Below are 18209 nucleotides of genomic sequence, written 5' to 3'. Positions count from 1 at the left end.
ACTTAAGGAATCTACAAATCTCGGGACGAATTCTAAGATATGTAACTCTTACAGCTATGTGGATTGTTTTCGAGTAACATCTTGCATTAAACCCAAAACCAATAAACATTTTTTTGATTAAAAGGTGCTTTGACCAATGTCAAGAAGGTGGCCACATATAACATAAATACTCTTTTTAGTATATCATTTCAAGAATACCATTTTTTGCAGTATAGTTTCACTATTATAAACTTTCCAATGCGTCATTTATATAAAATAACTAGAGTAGCTATAAAAGTAGTGAAATGTTGTTGATTAATCGACAAAATTGTCTTATAACATTATGACAAAGACATTACACATCCTTTGAATTATATAATTTGGTACGTAACTATATTGAAGTCTAGACTATCAACTTAATTAAAGCAAATTTAATCTCCCCCTTGCACTTGATATTTGGTTGAGAGGCTTCACTAAGTGATTTTCCTCTTGTATGATAAATTCATGAAAGCTCTTACTTAGCACTTTGTTTCGTATTATATATTGAATATTGGAAAATTAACAGCTTTCCTGGATTAAAAACTATTTTATTATTTTGTAATATTTAAGATTTTATACAAGTATAAAGCTTCAAGGGTTGTAATAAGATATGTAAAGAATTAATCGTTTTACATAGTTGAACGTATTTTTAAATATACATAAATAAATCATAAATTATTAAATTTAATTTAGTTGTTTAATAAGGTCTTAAAGGTATATTTTTACGCTACAGCATTTAAATTGTTACTTCTTTTCCATTTGACGTCTAGAACCTAAATAAGGCTTCTGATAACTTAGAACCCGCATAGATGATTTTTCAGGCGTAATAATTTACTTAAAGCATAGGCTCGTTAAGAAAACGTGACTGGAAATAAGTTTATCTTAATAATGTGACAAAATGTGTCAAAAGATTAATTACCTGCTTCTAAAAGATTATTTGGATTATAAATTAATTATACTTTTTTTAATTTCCTCTAATACCTCATTATTTTTGATACAAAAATGAAAAAGGTAGAAAATAATAAATAATAACTTATATGTATGTATATAGGTTATCATTATATAAATAATTTATACGTTTAAAATACTAAGAGAATAACAATGTTATACATAACAAAATAAACATTTGCCTTAAACGTGTATAAACAAAATATATGGAAACAAAAAAAAATAAACGCTTTGGTTCCATTCAGAATTTATAATAGAAGACAATGTTTAAAGGCTTGACCACTAACCCAATAATTTGTAATCATCTGAAATAAAATAATATACAAATACTAGGGATATTCTGTTTTATGTCAATAACTTGAACCAGAAGAATTCAATACCTAGAAACTCGAATATAAGACGACTAAATACGAACTGATTCTATTTCTTCAAACTAAAAAGAAGTCCAGAATTTAAATTTAAATTTTTAGTTTTACTATTCTTTCATACGCAATGTGAAAATTTATATTAATAACTGAAATTGTGGCCAAATTTCTTATCTACTACCATCAATTACCACCATTTTGCAACGGCCAATCAGATGATTTAGTGCTAAATTTTAATTTGGTAGTAGAATATCTAAAATGCATATCATAATATTCGCTATGGTTGAAGTTTACATTAAAATTATCTGTGGAAACAAATGCGTCTTATTTATGAGTGCTACAAGTACGTCTTTACATCTGGCTTTGCACTATTGCACAATTTCCGCTTCAAATTTTCCATATGCTATGGTTTACTTATGGAGACATTAACATAATTTGAGAGTTTAATTTTAGGACAAAAACCTAACTTTCCAGCGAATCCCATATCGTAGTGATATTAGAGGTTCACATTTTTGAGATAACAAAAATTTTAATGATAGGTAATATATCTCTTTGGAAATCGACATGAAATCTATTAGTGTTAGGATTTTAAAGTACACTTTGGGTAAATACCAAAATTAGTAATAATCAACAATTATTAATACAGGGTTATAAATCAATGAAATGACAATGGACGTTTCTTAAAGTCAAAACGTCTTCGAAAAGATATCCTTAACTTTCTCCAATATTTGTTATCATCAAAAGTTCACATTATTTTCCGAAAATCCTTCCTAACACATTTCTTCTATTATAAGCAAATACGTTCCTTAGTTTAGAGTTTTATAAATCATACATGCAATATAAATCTTATAAGTGGTTACTTATAATTGTACATATGTACATATGATAAATTAAGGAATTTGAATAAACAAAGAATTTATAATATATGTAGCGTAGAATTTTTTTCTTATATAGTAATTGACATAAAATATAATTATCATTAAAGGAACCTCGTTTTGTCCATACGTACATTAAATTAATATTTAGTTACAACTCCTTTTAAGATCCAGAAAATAAATCTTCCGATTTTATATTAAGGTTGTAAGTGAATTATTAAAAGTTTATTATAAACTTAACGAGCTCTCATGATAAATCCTTGAATAGAAGTTATTTTCTACTTTTAAATTTTTGCTAGACTATTTTTTGGGTGAAAAAATACATGGATAGTAGCGTTACGAAATCAAACATATGATAGAATATAGATGTTTGTTTAAATTGTGAAAAAGTTTCCAATCTATGCAATTAGGAAGAAAAAATATGAATAATATGTAGGTTCAGAAGAATGCAAAGTGTTATTTTGCTATCTACGCCAGATTATAAGATACGAAAGATATATTGAGTTATCTTTTAATAGTTAGCGTTGTCGGAGTCGATCTACTATTTACAACACAATATTTTTAGTGCAAAATTATCATCAAAACTTTGTTAGAACTCAAGAGTATTGTGTTGATGTAAAATTATATTATTTAATCCACAAATGCCATTATAACCTCCATTAAATAATATAAAGAACAGACATTCTATACCATAATTTACAAACTAAATATTACTTTTGTGTTATAATATTCAGGAAGTCATTCATTTGATTAACAAAATATGAATTTAGAACGTTTTAGACTAAAGCATTTTTCAACGACCATTTAAAAGTAAAAGCATAAAATATTGTAAAATATTCATTAATGTGTTATTGTAGGTAAATCATTAATTAAGCTTCTAAAGTAATATAGGTCGTACTCCATCTTTAGAAGCACTAGTAGATAGTTTTTTGAACGATCTCAACAAGGTAGATAACCAACCGATCAATTACGTGAAAAAATCTTGGATCTACGATAATTACCTAACTTCACGTTTAAATTGGCCTTTCTCGTCTATGATTTTAATGAAACCCTTTTGTCAAAGTTAGATGCAGGCGTCATAAGGGTTAAAGTAATGGGTCGGGCTCACACTAATGTCTGATTCGTCAGCTATATTCAGAGATCGCAATCTTTTTTGGATGAATCTAAAAAGGCCAACGGAGTTCTATAAACACCTAATGGTTTCCAAGAGATAAATCCTGGGGAAATCCCATGATGACATCGTTATATCACTCTAAAAAGACAAAGAGGACAAAGAGTTTATAATAAGAGAATAAAGTAATAGAAAACATAAAATTAATGCAATGAGTTTAGAGATGCAGAACGAGTGGTTAGACATATGAGATTTTTGCATCCCATTAACACTAAAATGGCGCACTTAAAATTCATGATTGCTCGCCAGCACTGCAAAAAATTTATCTCTGACGACTCTACCAGATCAGAGTAATTTAGTAAGATGGGGCAAAGGTATCAAAAAAACTTGCTACATCTGCGGGGAGGCTGCTGGAACTGCTAAGCATTTGCTGGTGGGATGTAGGGTAATCCTAGATAGCGGTCAATACTCGCGTCGCGTCGTCACGATAGGGTTTTAGAAATCATACGTGTAACGGTTAGTCTATCGGTAGCAAGAGCGCAAAAAGAAATAACCACGATCCAACGATCAATAGGTTTTGTGAGAGAAGGCACTAGGGCTACAAAATCAAACGTCAAGCTTGCTCTATTATTAAAGCGGCTTTGGATTGGACTTTAATGATGGACACTTATGAGAAGCAATATAAGATCCCAGAGGATATTTGTGCGTCGGTCTCCAGACCGGACATATTCGCGAATTTTAAAGCGCGTTATATTAATAGAGCTCACGGTTCCTTGGGAAACCAACATACCCAAAGACCATGCCATCAAGGTCAACAAGTATTACGAGCTCACTAACAAACTCACTAAGAATATGTTCGTTGTAAATTTGTACGCGGTAGAAATAGGAGCGAGAGGTATAACAGCCAAATCTCTTTTCAACCTGCTAAAAGACTTAGGCCTGCCAAGAACTAACATCAGTTCATTCTTGGAACGTGCGTCGAAGGCAGCCTTAGCAGGTTCGTTTGAAATTTGGTTAGGTACAGAGAGAAGCTTGGACAGTGGAGGTGAGCGTTTAACGCGCGTTAGATAGGGGCCCCTTAAACCTGCACCTGGGTCGCAAGTCCCAGGCACTCTTGAAGCTCCTCTCCCTGGTTTCGTCTCTCTAAACCATTTGTTTGGTTAAAAATATTGAATATTTAATTCATCGAATCCAATCAAGATGCGGTAACTTAATTGGCAAAGCAACTTGAACTCCCTACGCCATTGTCAACAGATCCGAAGCTGCTTTTGTTGATAATTAAAATTTATATTCGATTTTTTAGAATACCTTTAGTTTGTAGGGTTACTTGGTGAACCTCCCTAAGCCATTTTGTAGAAGAAACAGAAACTTACTTTGGAATCAAGCGGAAATTCATCGTCGCTGAGCAAGTCCCACATAAGTTATGTGAGTCTAATTCTTTCCAAAGTTTCCAATTTTATTGTGTGCATCTTGAACTTCCGCATTCAACGGGATTTTTACGTCTCAAATTGACGATTAAAGCAGCCGTAGCGATACTTCATCGCCTTAGCCTTCATAAAATATCGCGGCTAAACACATTCGAGACAGTCGTTAAACGATAACACTCTTCATTTAGTATATACATATATCCTTATGTATGTTGCGTTTCCTAATTCATACAGATAAGATTAAATAGTTTTCCATTTATTATAACATTCACCATATTTAATGTGGCAAAAATTAAAAATGCAAATATAATCTAGGAGTGTACTCGTATATGATGCAAAACCAACTGGAATGTATCGGTTATCTAATATCCAAAAAGAGGATGTGATTTAAGCCCTATTGCAAGGCAGATTAATCCACCTGACATATTGCAAATTGCAGACTGGCCAAACTTATTACAACAATACTCTCAACGCTCCGGGAAAATATCAAATCATTTGTGGCGGATTATCACATGATGCGGAAACACCTAAATTTGGTAAGCAAAGACCTCATGGTCAATTTTGAAGTACACTCGTTGTTTACTTGTTTACTTGTAGTTGACTGTATTGAGATTATGAAAAGAAAGTTAAAAGATCATCCAAAGGTTATAGAATATGCAGAGTTATTTAAACATTGCCTAACTTGAGGCTACTCAATGTGGAAGTTTAAATTCTACAAAGATTGTTGGTGTTGCAACAGTTATACGGATTTCCCACTTTGCAGCCAAAATATAAACATATGTATATTTTTAAGGAGCCGGAATATTGTTCTGCATCAGTAAAATTTTTCTTATACAAAAGGAATGTAGATGACACCTTCACACTATTTACCTAAAAAATTAAGCATATGCCTTTCTTAATCATCTTCGTCTTAATAGTACTAAAATAAAAATAAGCAAAGACTTAGGAAAATAATTATTAAGCCTTTCTTGATATATTTATCCTGATAATACTTTGACAAATAGTGGTCATAGAAATCACTCACGTACAGAAGGGTATATCAATACTAAATCACACCTCCACCATTCGCCACTTCGCTACCGTAGACTATGTAATCCTAGTTTTGCAGGACCCAACTAAGACCTTTTCATTGCTGACTAATTATCTTAGATGCAGCAATAAAAGGGTGTTATTATCATCAACAACTTGCCTCGGCCTTAATGTCATCAAAATAACCCATCTAAATAAAATCACAAACTTCTGAAAACATGTTTTATGTAAACGACTGAAAACATAAGTGAAGAGAATATACCAAAAATTAAGAAATAAACCACAAATAAAAAAAAACTAATTCTTGAGACAAATTAAGAGGGTCATTCCTTTACAACGAGATTGTAAATATAGCTGTTGTTGGAGAAACGATGAGAAGATATCTCACACATTAAAATAGAGGCGCATCGAAGTTAGCTATATGTCAATATGCAGAAGAAAAACAAAGCTATTACGTCCATTTAAGGACCATAGATCATTGTTCATAAAAACTGGTATATACAAAGATGTTTTCGAAAGTCTATTGAAATTAAAATAACATTCTTATTTCAAAATAGAAGATGGCTGTCAATTATGTAACAACTAAGGCTATCAAAAAAAAATCACATGTCTCTGACCATATTTCCAGTCTTCATGACAAAGTTAGCACATATTCGAGGTACAATTTCAATGTTAATTCTTAACGTGCTGCATTTATTCTAATTATACCGTACAAAATGGCTGAACCCAATATTTATATCTTTCAAATACAATTTGATACCCAAATGTTGCCATCACAAAATAACAATTAAAACGAAGATCTTCACAAATATTGGTTTCAATATAATTAATAGCTATTTATATTTTACCATACAACTTAAATTTGGATCCCACAATTTGATACAGGCACATTAATTTATTATTATTTTAGATTACTCATAAAAATAATTCTAAGGATTATAGTATATTATGCCATACGGCACGGACGGCGTCACTTGTAACACATTTTTCGTGTATTTAGAGTATTTTATGAATAAGTAAAGAAATTGTTAATTAAAACAATAATATAAATATCAACATGCTGCAGAATGCTTATTAAAACCATTCTAATAAAATGAGTCTAATTCGCTCTGCTTTTTATTCGTTACATTAATTCATGTTTTTAACTAGAACATTTAACACACTTTTAAAGTATGTTTGTAATCAACAGTCTCAATAAAGTTTTTGCATTTTATTATCCAATAAAAATTTAGAACTTTAGTGGTCTGCTTTTTTGTTTACTTTTTGGATAGAATCTATTTCTTCATCCTGCCTGTAATAGGATTTCATTTAACATAACATAATTTGATTTTCCATAATACTTAAATGGATACATTATTCTCAAAACTATTTCAAAGTAAATTTTTCAATAAAGAATCAAGAATTCAATTCCACAAGTTTAGTTAGTTACCCAATAAAATAAAATCTATACTTATTTTGAAACATATCAATAATTTTAATTTTTTTTTTAACGTATTCCATATGCATTTATTTATTATAATTATAATGTTATTACAGTATTTGGTTTTCCTTATGAATGTATGTTATAAAGGTTTTTTAGTATTAAAGAATTTAATATTTTATAATAACTTTTTAATAGTTTTTTAAATTGAGCAAAGATTTTTTTATCTTCACTTCATGAATTTATTAGCAATAAAAAGACCTAAAAACTTAACTTAAAGGTAGTTTTAATATCATTACTTAAATTATTTAAAATAACGTCATATGAACTAATTACTAATAAAATAAAATATTCCATTCAAATTGACACTTTTGAATTTAAAGAATTCGAAACTGGATGCGTGAAAATTTATTAGAGTATAAAATTTAAGTATTTCTGGCACTGAAAAGTCTTTAATGATAATCTTAAAAAAAAACAATGTAAGTTTAGAGATACAATATATACAGATACAGATTTTGTAATATACAGAAACCAGTCATGGTCAGCTGGTTTTAAAAATAATAATTTGGTTCTGTAAAGTGTATTGAATTATTTTTAAGAAATACAGTATAAAATATAACAAAGGCTGCTTGATATTTAAAATATTACAAGTGAATAAATTAACAGATTTTTCAAAAATAACTTATTCCTTATTCCTCAACAATATAACCAGTAAATTCAAAATACTCCACTTTTAGATTGACATAAAAGAAGTTATATGGTTTTGGCATAATTACTGAAATATTTTGTAATAATGTAAATTAAGTGGAAATGTTTGTAGACCTATTCGATTACCTCATGATTTATAATGAATATATCGGCGCAATTGCTTTTATTTGAATAGTCAATAATTTAGGGTAGTTTGTTTGAGATCCTGACGAGATTCCAGAATAAAGTCATCGGTGATTTCTGTTAAGCTGACGTAACTCCAACATCGGAAGTGGTATCGAATAGGGCTAGAATTGAGCAAGAAACACCAAAATCGGATGCAGAAAATTTGCTGAATAGCATGCAAATGCTTTTATCTCGTGTTCTCGTAGCCCAATCAACGCCGATTCGAGGACGCTCTTAGCAGGCTCGGACACTCTCAGTGTACGCTCAGATCCTGAGACTTGGGAAATATTGCACGAAACTGAAATTCAAATAGAACGGGATGATCCGTAGTCGTAGGTCAGTGAAAACGACCTGTAAGAATCTCCAGCTAAATAGTCAGACAAAAAAAATGCCCCAGAGCCCATTAAGTTGGCTGACTTGTTCTGGACGCTTTGCAGATTGTGGTAAGACGAATATTGTCGTCCGGGTCAGATCCACCAAAGTATTGACCTGTCCAATAGTACCAATTGTGAACAGTTACCCTACATGCCGTTTAGTGACAAGGCGGTGTCATCCGGCTTGATTGTTATGAGACGCTCTCAAGTATCATAGCGCATTGTAATGATTGTAATTAGTCATCCGTCAGGATGCCGAACGGAATAGGTACAACTGCAGTTCATTGTTTTCGAGAATCGCCCGAGGACGGTCGAGTGTCAGAATGGCCGTATCGGCGCAATTCCTTTTATTTGAATAATAAATAATTAAGGGTAGTTGAGATTATCAGGTGTCACCCGCATAACCACCTGCGTTGGTATAGATAGAGGCGAGAGTACAGATTACAAGGGGTCTCGCTCGTGTCGTTGCAGGGATCGGATCTCTTCGAAGTAAGGTGTTTGTCAAATCGTCTACAGGGTTACTTTCAAGAGTCTGAGATTCTGACGATATTTAAGAATAAAGTCATTGGTGTCGTCAGTTTTGCTGACATCACTCTTTTCAAAAATATTTAAAAATGAGAGCAAATAGTCAGTAAGACTCCTCTTCTTCTTCTTCCTGGCAATTTATCCCAGCATTAGCCAGGGTCTGCCTTGCTGCTCAAACTCCTCCACTTTGCACGGTCTTTGGCATCCTCGGTGGTAAGTCCATTGGCTCTCATATCCTGCTTCACGGTGTCCAGCCATCGCTTTCTTGGGCGTCCTGGGGGTCTTGCTCCAGGGACCGACATATCAAGGCAAATTTTTCCGACGTAGTTCTCAGGCCGGCATGCAACGTGGCCATACCATCTCAGGCGACTCTCTTGAAGCTTATCCGCTACGTCACGGACTCCAATACTACCTTGGATAAATGTGTTACTTATGCGGTCAGCCCGCGTAACGTCACACATCCACCTTAGCATCTTCATCTCCGTGACGTGAAGCTCCTGGGTGTGCCTGGACAGTGCTGGCCAACATTCGCTGCCATATAAGAGAACCGGTCGGATTATGCTCTTGTATATTAGTTCTTTGAGCTTGGGCGGTATTCTGCGCTCGCAGACAACACCTGTGACCTCACGCCATTTCGCCCAAGCAGCGCTGATCCGGGCTTGGACATCATGATCGATGCCTCCGGACTCATGCGGAATAGATCCAAGGTACCTGAACTTTTCCGACTTAACGGCTGGTTCAGGACCTATATGGATAGTGCAAGAGTCCGGGCTTCCGCAAGCCATGTACTCGGTCTTCGTCACATTTAGTTTAAGACCACCGTTCTTAAGCGTATCCTTACAGAGGTTCACTCTTCGCTCCAGCGTCAACCTGCTCTCATCAATGAGTGCTATGACATCGGCATACATCATCAGCCATGGATTCTGGTCTTGAATGTTAGCCGAGACAGTATCCAGCATTACATTGAACAAAAAGGGGCTAAGAGCCGAGCCTTGGTGAACCCCTACTGAGATCAGAAAGGGTTTTGTATCGCCAACAGCAGTCCTAACCATTGAAACGGAATCGCGGTACATGTCTCTGATGATGTCAATATAGGCCTCAGGGATTCCTTTGAATCGCAATGCCCACCAGATACATTGTGGAGGCACGCAGTCAAAGGCCTTCTGCAGATCTAGAAATGCGACATGCAGAACTCTCCTTTTTTCCCTGTATGCCTCCACCAGAGTTCTGATGGCAAAAATGGCGTCCAATGTGCCCGATTCTGGCTGAAATCCATATTAACATTCTGAGACAGTACACTCTCAGCGGAGCCTAAGGTCGATCATGCGCTCAAAGAGCTTCATGGTGTGACTCATGATCTTAACGCCCCTATAACTACCACAATCTTGAACACTGCCCCTGCCTTTGTATATAGGGGTAATGTAACTATAACGCCACTGAAGTGTCATTGTACCAGTGTTCAAGACGCGGTTAAAATGGTCCGTCAGTATGAGCACACCAAGAGAGCCCAATCATTTCCACGCTTGGATCGGAATATCGTCAGGTCCCACCGCTTTCCGATTCTTCATGCGTTGAAGACAGTTCCGAGTTTCGTCAGGTGTTATCGGGGCAGTAAGTCCAAGATTAGGAGGTGGTTCGGTAGGAAGACTGCACGGGTGCTGAGTATTTAGCAACTCCTTAAAGTAGCATCTCCATCTCTCCTTCATAGAGGCATGATTACACAGCAGCGTGCCCTGGGAATCTTGCGTCGCCTTATCTCGAGCTCGTGCCAATTTTTAAATGAGCTTCTGCCCCTCCGTAGTTTCAAGTGTATCATATAACGGTGATAACCTATCACTGCGGGCTCTGGCATCACCCTTTTACTGGCACGTTTCGTTGCTATGTTCTCTAGTTTGTCTTGTCTGTCTGTCAAGTTAGTAATCACTCCCTCGATCAGTACCCGCATCCGCATCAGGCGGTCGCAGCGACGATCCACTTCAAGAAGACCATTCCAAGCTCTTCAGATAGCATTACCGCTACACCAGCTTTACCTGAAGGCGACCCATTGTATATCAGCCGGTAACCCTGTCCTATGTTCCGAGACTTATTGCCCTTCCAGCGAGTTTCTTGGAGGAACGCACTCTGGACCCGACGTCTCATGAGTACATCTGCGAGTTCTCTGCATCGTCCGGTTAGAGAGCCAATATTCCACGTTGCAAAGCGGAGTTTCCGTTGGGCTACTGACGTCTTTAGCCGTGCCCGTACTTGACACGGCCCTTGCCCACTTATCGCAGGTGTAGGGCGATGTGCCTGCGCGTCGTTTATCGACGACGCCCTAGCCGTACCCAGTCCATTAATGTCGTCAACCATGTGAGTGGCGAGGAGTGGTTTTAATGGAGCGACTGCCGTCTGACCTCCAAAACCCCGTTTTACGGGTAATACCAGGAAAGGAAAAGATAGACAAGGGGGGAAAGAGGTTAGGAAGGGGAATGGGGGGAGGTACAGGACACCACCTTCATGGACTGAGGATAAAGGTATGAAAGTGGTGGCTCGATGTTCCGGGGTGGGTACCCGTATGCCCAAGGCTAAATATCGGAAAAATACCTAGTAGGACACCCTCTGGATACTGTCAGTCAGTAAGAGAGTCAGTAAGACATATAGAAATAATTTATTTAATCTTCTTTAAGAATGTATTTAGGACACAAGATGGTCCGTTATAAACACGGCGGTTCGTGTGTTATCAAATTTCATTAATATTATTACTAACACGGTCAATAACTAAGAATTTTTATTTGAAATAATTTTATATTTCGATGAATAGTTAAATCAACAAAGGAGAACTTTGGCAAGTAATCAATAATTTCATTTTAATTATTTCTAAAAGGCTCTCAAGAGAAAAAAGTTTTACATCCGGAAGAAATTTGATAACAGTTTGAAAATAAACATATAATTTCCTTTTATATTAAAAATTACCCAATGCATACTAAACTTTATTCCACGCTGACAAAGTTACAAGCAACATTTAGTATTAAATAAAATTTTAAATGATTGTCATAAAAGCACTGAAATTCATTAAAGAATATTAAAATATGAAATAGACAACAAAAAACTATTATCAGCACAAAGTTGTATCAAATTAATTCGTCTCGATGTGTGTAATATTGAATTTGTATTTAATATAGATTATACCCTGAGAGCAGTGTTGCATATTAATCGTTCCTATTTTAAGAATGAGTGTTTTGTATGTTGTTCTTATTTTTATTGAAGTCTTCTTATTAAAGTGATTTAAATATTTCGAGTTGTTTTTGTGTGAGACAATAAGAAAGGTCATACTTCCATCCAAACTTATCAACTATCATATTTGTAGTAATGGTGTCTCTTAAAATATGTCTATATACCTTGAGAATACTCTAATCTAGTCATCTTTGAACCTGCAACAATTCAATTCACAGTAACAAATGAACTGTTAGGAATTTCTCACGCATCAAAGATTTCACAGATAAAGGACCTGTGGGTACATAGCTAACTATAGCATCTGAAAGGCATGACTAATTTCCTATATCGGTATTTGGATTCCTATCTCAAAGAGCTGAATGCTTTGTTCGTATTTGCTTACACTATACCAACTAGGTTAAAATACTTCTCTCGAATTTACGTCAGTGCAGAAGTAGTCAATAATTTACAGATATATAGCAGATTGCAATGTACACAATTATTTCAGCTCTAGAATAAAGATACGACAAACGGCGAGATAGTAACTAACATCTGGCAATGTTATGTGATTAGTTTTTCATAACTAGTGACTTAAAAAGTACAGCTTTAATTTATTTTCTTAAGTTTGTATTCTGAGTATAGAATCAATGTCGTAGTCTAAAAAAAAAACATTGTGATCACACTTTCTACTGAGTAAAGTTTTAAAAATATATTGCAACAGAGAAAATATTTGTGTGGTTTTTTAATTAAGCTAATATTTATTTTTTTACCTTACAATAAAAGATGAATTTAGTAACTGCACAATGTTTTAACAGATACATATATTAAAAAGTTGTAGATTTAATACTATGATATTAATATATAAATTTAAACGAATGGAAACGACTCCACCGTGTTTGCCTTCACAAGTTGCTGCTTGTAAAGGGAGTATGGACCTAATTTTAAATTAAACAAAGTCTATTTGCACTTATACAATGGTTACAAAAAGCGGATAATGTTAACTTTCCACTTTTTATGGTCTACATTTTAGACAGTAGAAAATTATGTGCTTTCAGGAAAGGAGAAAATTATATTCATGCTTTTAATTTAAAACACTCAATAAATTTGTAAATTATAATTTAAAAGTTTTTATTTTTTTTTGAAATCACAACCTTTGACGTAGGAATAGTCAAACAGTCAGAAGGTCTACAAAATTTACAATATCCGACTCTAATTTATATATTTTATTAAAGCACAAATACACTTCTATAAAATGGGTATCAAATGAAAAACTTTCGAATCAAAGCGTGTCAAATGAAAATCAAAAGAATATAGGAATCCAGCGGTAAATAAATAAAAATAATTAAAAAGAAAAATCTTTTTAAGAAAACGGTTTTTATTTGAACACGCTAAATCAAAAAATTACAAATTCCTTAAATATTTTTCATATCTAGTTTATTTTGCAACTTTAATCTTTTTGTAATAACTATAACCTTGATCTCGGCTGCGCGGAATAGTAATTAATTTATTTATATTAATATTTTTTTAATTTATAAGAAAAAATTTGCCCCAATTTGGTCTTATTAGGTCAGCAGTTTTAATAATTTTCCGGAAGCAATAGGCATATGCCTATATATCCATATGGACACAAATTTAAAAACATGTTATTTTGATATAACGGCCTTGCATCCATCCATATTGCATATAAATTTGGCAAAAAAGCAATTATTTTATAGTCCAAAAAGGCACCCCAATTTTATTTATTTTTGTAGATAATTTTCTTTACACATTAAAACATTTTTACACAAATACTTTTTAATTGACCTCAAAATTTTTTAAGGTGGGTTACCCCTTGACAGATATTAAGAATTTATCGCAATTTCATATCAAAATTGTATAAATATTACAATATTCTATATGAAAAACTATAACCTTGACGGCATTCATTGCCTTTGAGGTAAATAATTATTGATTATTTTATATGGAGTAATATTATTTTATATGAAATATTTAATATTTGCATAGAGTAAACAGGGGTCAAGCAAATTTTGTTAAGTATAGAGATAAGATATTTTTCTTTTTCACAGAGTCTTTATATTTCTAAATTGCTATTTTAAAGCATTAAATAAACAAACACAGTCTCAATGTTGTAGAGTATAACAGTTACAGGTGCACATAAATTACTAACCTAAGGATTTAAAAAGCAACAATTTAATTCCAAAATATATACTATTATTTATTTTGTGCATAAAACAAAGCAAAAACAGAATACGTCCCCCTCAGCACCTGTAAGAAATATTAATTTAATAACACACAGACTTTTCAATTAAGACAAAAAATTAGACTGCAAAATAATACCCAGAGGAATGTTCCGTATGTGAGTTCGATCATTTTAAAGGCTTTCATAACAAGCGGTCGCTGTGCCTGAATACATGCATGCAATACGATACGACGAATATTCCGTCCACGTGAATTTTCCAAGGAGCATGTATGCCAACCACAGTAGAAGATAGATTCCGAGAGTAAGGATGCCTGAAGATATCATAATTTTATAATTATTTGATGAATTTATTGAAACATCAAATACAATCAAAAATAGTCACCTGATACGTTATTTCTCCAGCGTTGCAAAGAAAAAGGCCTAAAAGGAAAAATAATGCAACTACGAAAAAGATGATTTTCATAATTGCAACAAGAGTCAGTTGATCTGAAAGCTGAAAATTAAAGTTCTTAACAATTTTTCTTAAATAAAAGAAATTTTGTCTAGGTGCTGTTATAAAATTAAAAAAAAATCTTACAGCTATTCCAAGCAAAAGGGAAACAGCACCTCCTGAGCTCTGACATAGTTGCAAGGCCACCACAGTTCCGAATGCTTTATCTATCTCTTTTAATATTCTGAAATGTAAAATAACTAATAAATCAACATTATCTAAGTACTCTAAATTATATAACTTAATAACCTATAACCTTAATAATTCTTTGTGCATAATAATACCCTTGATAAGTCCATTTACAAGATGGTTAACAGCTAATTGAGGGTCACTGCTTTGATGAAGTATCTCGGTGTCTTTCCTTAATTTATCGAAGTAATTCCTAAGGGTTATTAATTTATATTTGAACATTATCAAAATAACCATAGTAAAGCCATCAACTGATATGATCATGGCCATTAACATGATGAATAAAATAATTGTTGTTATAAATCTTGTAGCTGTAGCCATTGCAGAGTTGTCTTCAAACGCAGGATAGTATGTTACCACAGTAACAAAATGGTTACCTATGAATGAAAACGATCATAAAACACACGACGCTTAATCTTCACTACTAAATTATTGTTTGTCTTACCTTCATACATTTTTCTCAAGCCTTCAAACACAAAACAAGCAGCCGAAGAATAACAAGTGAAGAAGTAAGCGATGACATTTATTTTCATGACTTTATATTTTTCATTCATCAAAGACTCTTCTTCGTGTGTCTCACATACCGCAATTATATCACTTATCAATTTTTTAATGTTTTTTTTGTTTACTATAATGGAGAACATCTTTATCATTACAATAGTATGGGCAACTGAAAAAGTCACCGAATCTCTTTTCTCGTCTTCCGGGAAATCAGCAAAAAGTGCGGCCATTACTTCTAATAAAGTCAAGAATCCGTACAATGAGAATGAAATATAAAAGTATATTCTATATGGAATACTGTTTTCATCTCCTAAAACTCCATTTTCAAACCATAAATTACCAAAACCTACATAGAATATTCTTTTACACAGCTTCTGTAGGATATTATAATTTTTCATGACAACAAGCTTCAAGTGACCGTTCGAATATCGTCGAATAAAATGTGTCTTATGTCCACTTCTAGTTAGAGGTAAGTAATAATGACATAACTCGAAACTTTTAAATATGTAAGTAAAGTTATAAAAAAATTATTGGGTTCTTCTTCTTTACTTTGTCTTGTTTTTTCACTTGTAGTAACTTGACTGGTATGATTTATTTGATAAGCAAACTTTTGTTATAAAAATTAATAGTTTATATGCTATGTTGTGTATTAGACACAAGAATTTTGTACCTTTAAGTAAGATTCTGAATTTTTTTTTTTTTAATTATAGAAATAATATTATATTAATAATATTATATGGGTTTTCCTTTTTATGTCGGTTCCTAAATAGAACTTTTTCAAATGTCTTCTTTAGGCCTTTAATTATATTAGAACTGTGAAAGTACATAATGTGAATAACTGAATGTTTTATTAACGTTAAATGGTTCAGTGAAGCACACTAGTTTAGCAAATAGTACCTTTATCAAGTTAAATTACTTCTACCTCCACAAAAGACCAAAGTTTTGTGTGTATTTCTCACTATTACGGCAACGATATCATTAATTATTTACGATTTAATTTTCAAAGGACTTCAATTTATAAATGTCAGTTAATTATTTTAAAACATTGTGGAGTTTTAGTTCAAAAATATTTTTATATCTGAGTTGAAGTGAAACTAATAGTCATAACTTTTATTTCTCACAAAAATTCACATATAGATTGTCAAACATTTTTAACCGGATCATTTTTAGATGCGGTATCACTTCTTATTTCAAATTACAGCTGAAGGAGTTTCAAGAAGTTTTATAATTTATTTATTATTAACTTTACTTCTTTAATATTACATATGTTAATTACTTATTATATACACACGTATTTTCCTTGCCAAGATGTTAATACACCAAATTCTTAAGGTCTATGTAAAATATTTTTAAAGGTAAAAAAGAAACTTAGTCTAAAATAAAACACAATAAAAATATTAAGTACAGTTACTTAGATAAGAAATTGTTTACTTGTAGTTAATTTGTCTTTTAGTTTTTTCAGTAGCTTTACAATTAATTAATTGTACTCTCAATGGACACTTGTGTGAAATTTTAAATTGTAACTACTGAGTTTAAACAATCTTTTGTTTAAATTTTAGTTATAACTAACTAACTTTTGACTACACATATGGAGTTTATATGGCTTGGCTAAAATTAAAGAACCACCTATTGAGAAACGATTGACCTCATTTTGTACCCATGGTCCTGTTTTGAGATGTTAAAGTCACGAATTCTTTTTTCCATGCAATTTTTTTTTTTAATATTGTAGATATTTTCGTTTTACTATATTAGATATTTTTTATCACATCAGTATTGGGGCTTATATTGACATATAAGACCCAATTATAAGACTTAGTTTTAATGGTATTTTTAAACTATTATTTCCAGCTAGCAGCCTAAAAATGTGTTAAACAAAAGCAGTTTTTATTGTACAACATAGTTTATTTATGTTTTTGTGTATTTTCTTTACATGAAACATTCTCTTTCTATTCAATATATATTAGAGCATTATCACGGGCCATGAACAAGTAATTGTATTTTTACGAACTCAAAACTTTAAAAAAAGAAACAAAAGTATACAGACCTCTACATTGACTGGCTTACTTATAAGTAAATTGTTTATTTTATTGTTGCTGTTAGACCTTTTAACTTTGGCAGCATTAGCGGGGAGGGCGACTAGTTCGAAAGGGGCTTACACTTATAGTACGGGCCTTCGGAAGTACACCCGTACCTCCCAACTTAATACTCTACGAGGCAGGAACTCGAGTTAGGAAGTCATTGAAGCGAAGGTTTCAGCTGGCTAAGGTAAAGTGTGATCATTTTCTTAAGTTTGAATGGAACTCATGCCTCTATTGTCAGTCGTTATTTAGTCTCCAAGGTAGAAGAGATGTCTTTAGAGTTTGGATTTGATGTAAAATTGTAGCCATATTTTTTTTTAAAGTCTTGAAGCTAATTGCTATCATAGAAAATTGGCGGCCCTTATGAAAATCAATGTTCCTGACGGACCAGGCGAAGCTTGTGGTTATATATATGTATGATTTTTTTATAGCACTTGCTGTTTTGTTAGCACCTGAAAGACGAGCATGGGCAAAACACACTCTTGCGTAGGACATAACTGGATGAATGTAGGTCTTGTAAAATGTGACATTGTTTATAAGGTATACTACGATCAGGGGGTTTCGATGACCTAGGAAACAATCATCCCTATTTCT

At 32.9% G+C, this 18209-nt stretch overlaps 1 protein-coding gene across 1 annotated transcript; it reads right to left on the bottom strand.

Annotated features, from left to right (window-relative positions):
- Nucleotides 1-14175: 14175 nt before the first annotated feature.
- On the bottom strand, nt 14176-15955 carry LOC116768051 (uncharacterized). Its single transcript, XM_032658668.2, has 6 exons — nt 15482-15955; nt 15104-15413; nt 14935-15031; nt 14740-14850; nt 14495-14668; nt 14176-14422 (listed from the first exon to the last, which is right to left on the bottom strand). The coding sequence occupies exons 1-6, from the start codon at nt 15933-15935 to the stop codon at nt 14369-14371; spliced, it is 1200 nt and encodes a 399-aa protein (XP_032514559.2). The 5' UTR covers nt 15936-15955; the 3' UTR covers nt 14176-14368.
- Nucleotides 15956-18209: the final 2254 nt, after the last annotated feature.

The sequence above is a fragment of the Danaus plexippus genome, chromosome 19 (assembly GCF_018135715.1).
Source record: "Danaus plexippus chromosome 19, MEX_DaPlex, whole genome shotgun sequence".
In the NCBI taxonomy this organism is placed as follows: Eukaryota; Metazoa; Arthropoda; class Insecta; order Lepidoptera; family Nymphalidae; genus Danaus; species Danaus plexippus.
This window is presented reverse-complemented; position numbering and strand designations above follow the sequence as displayed.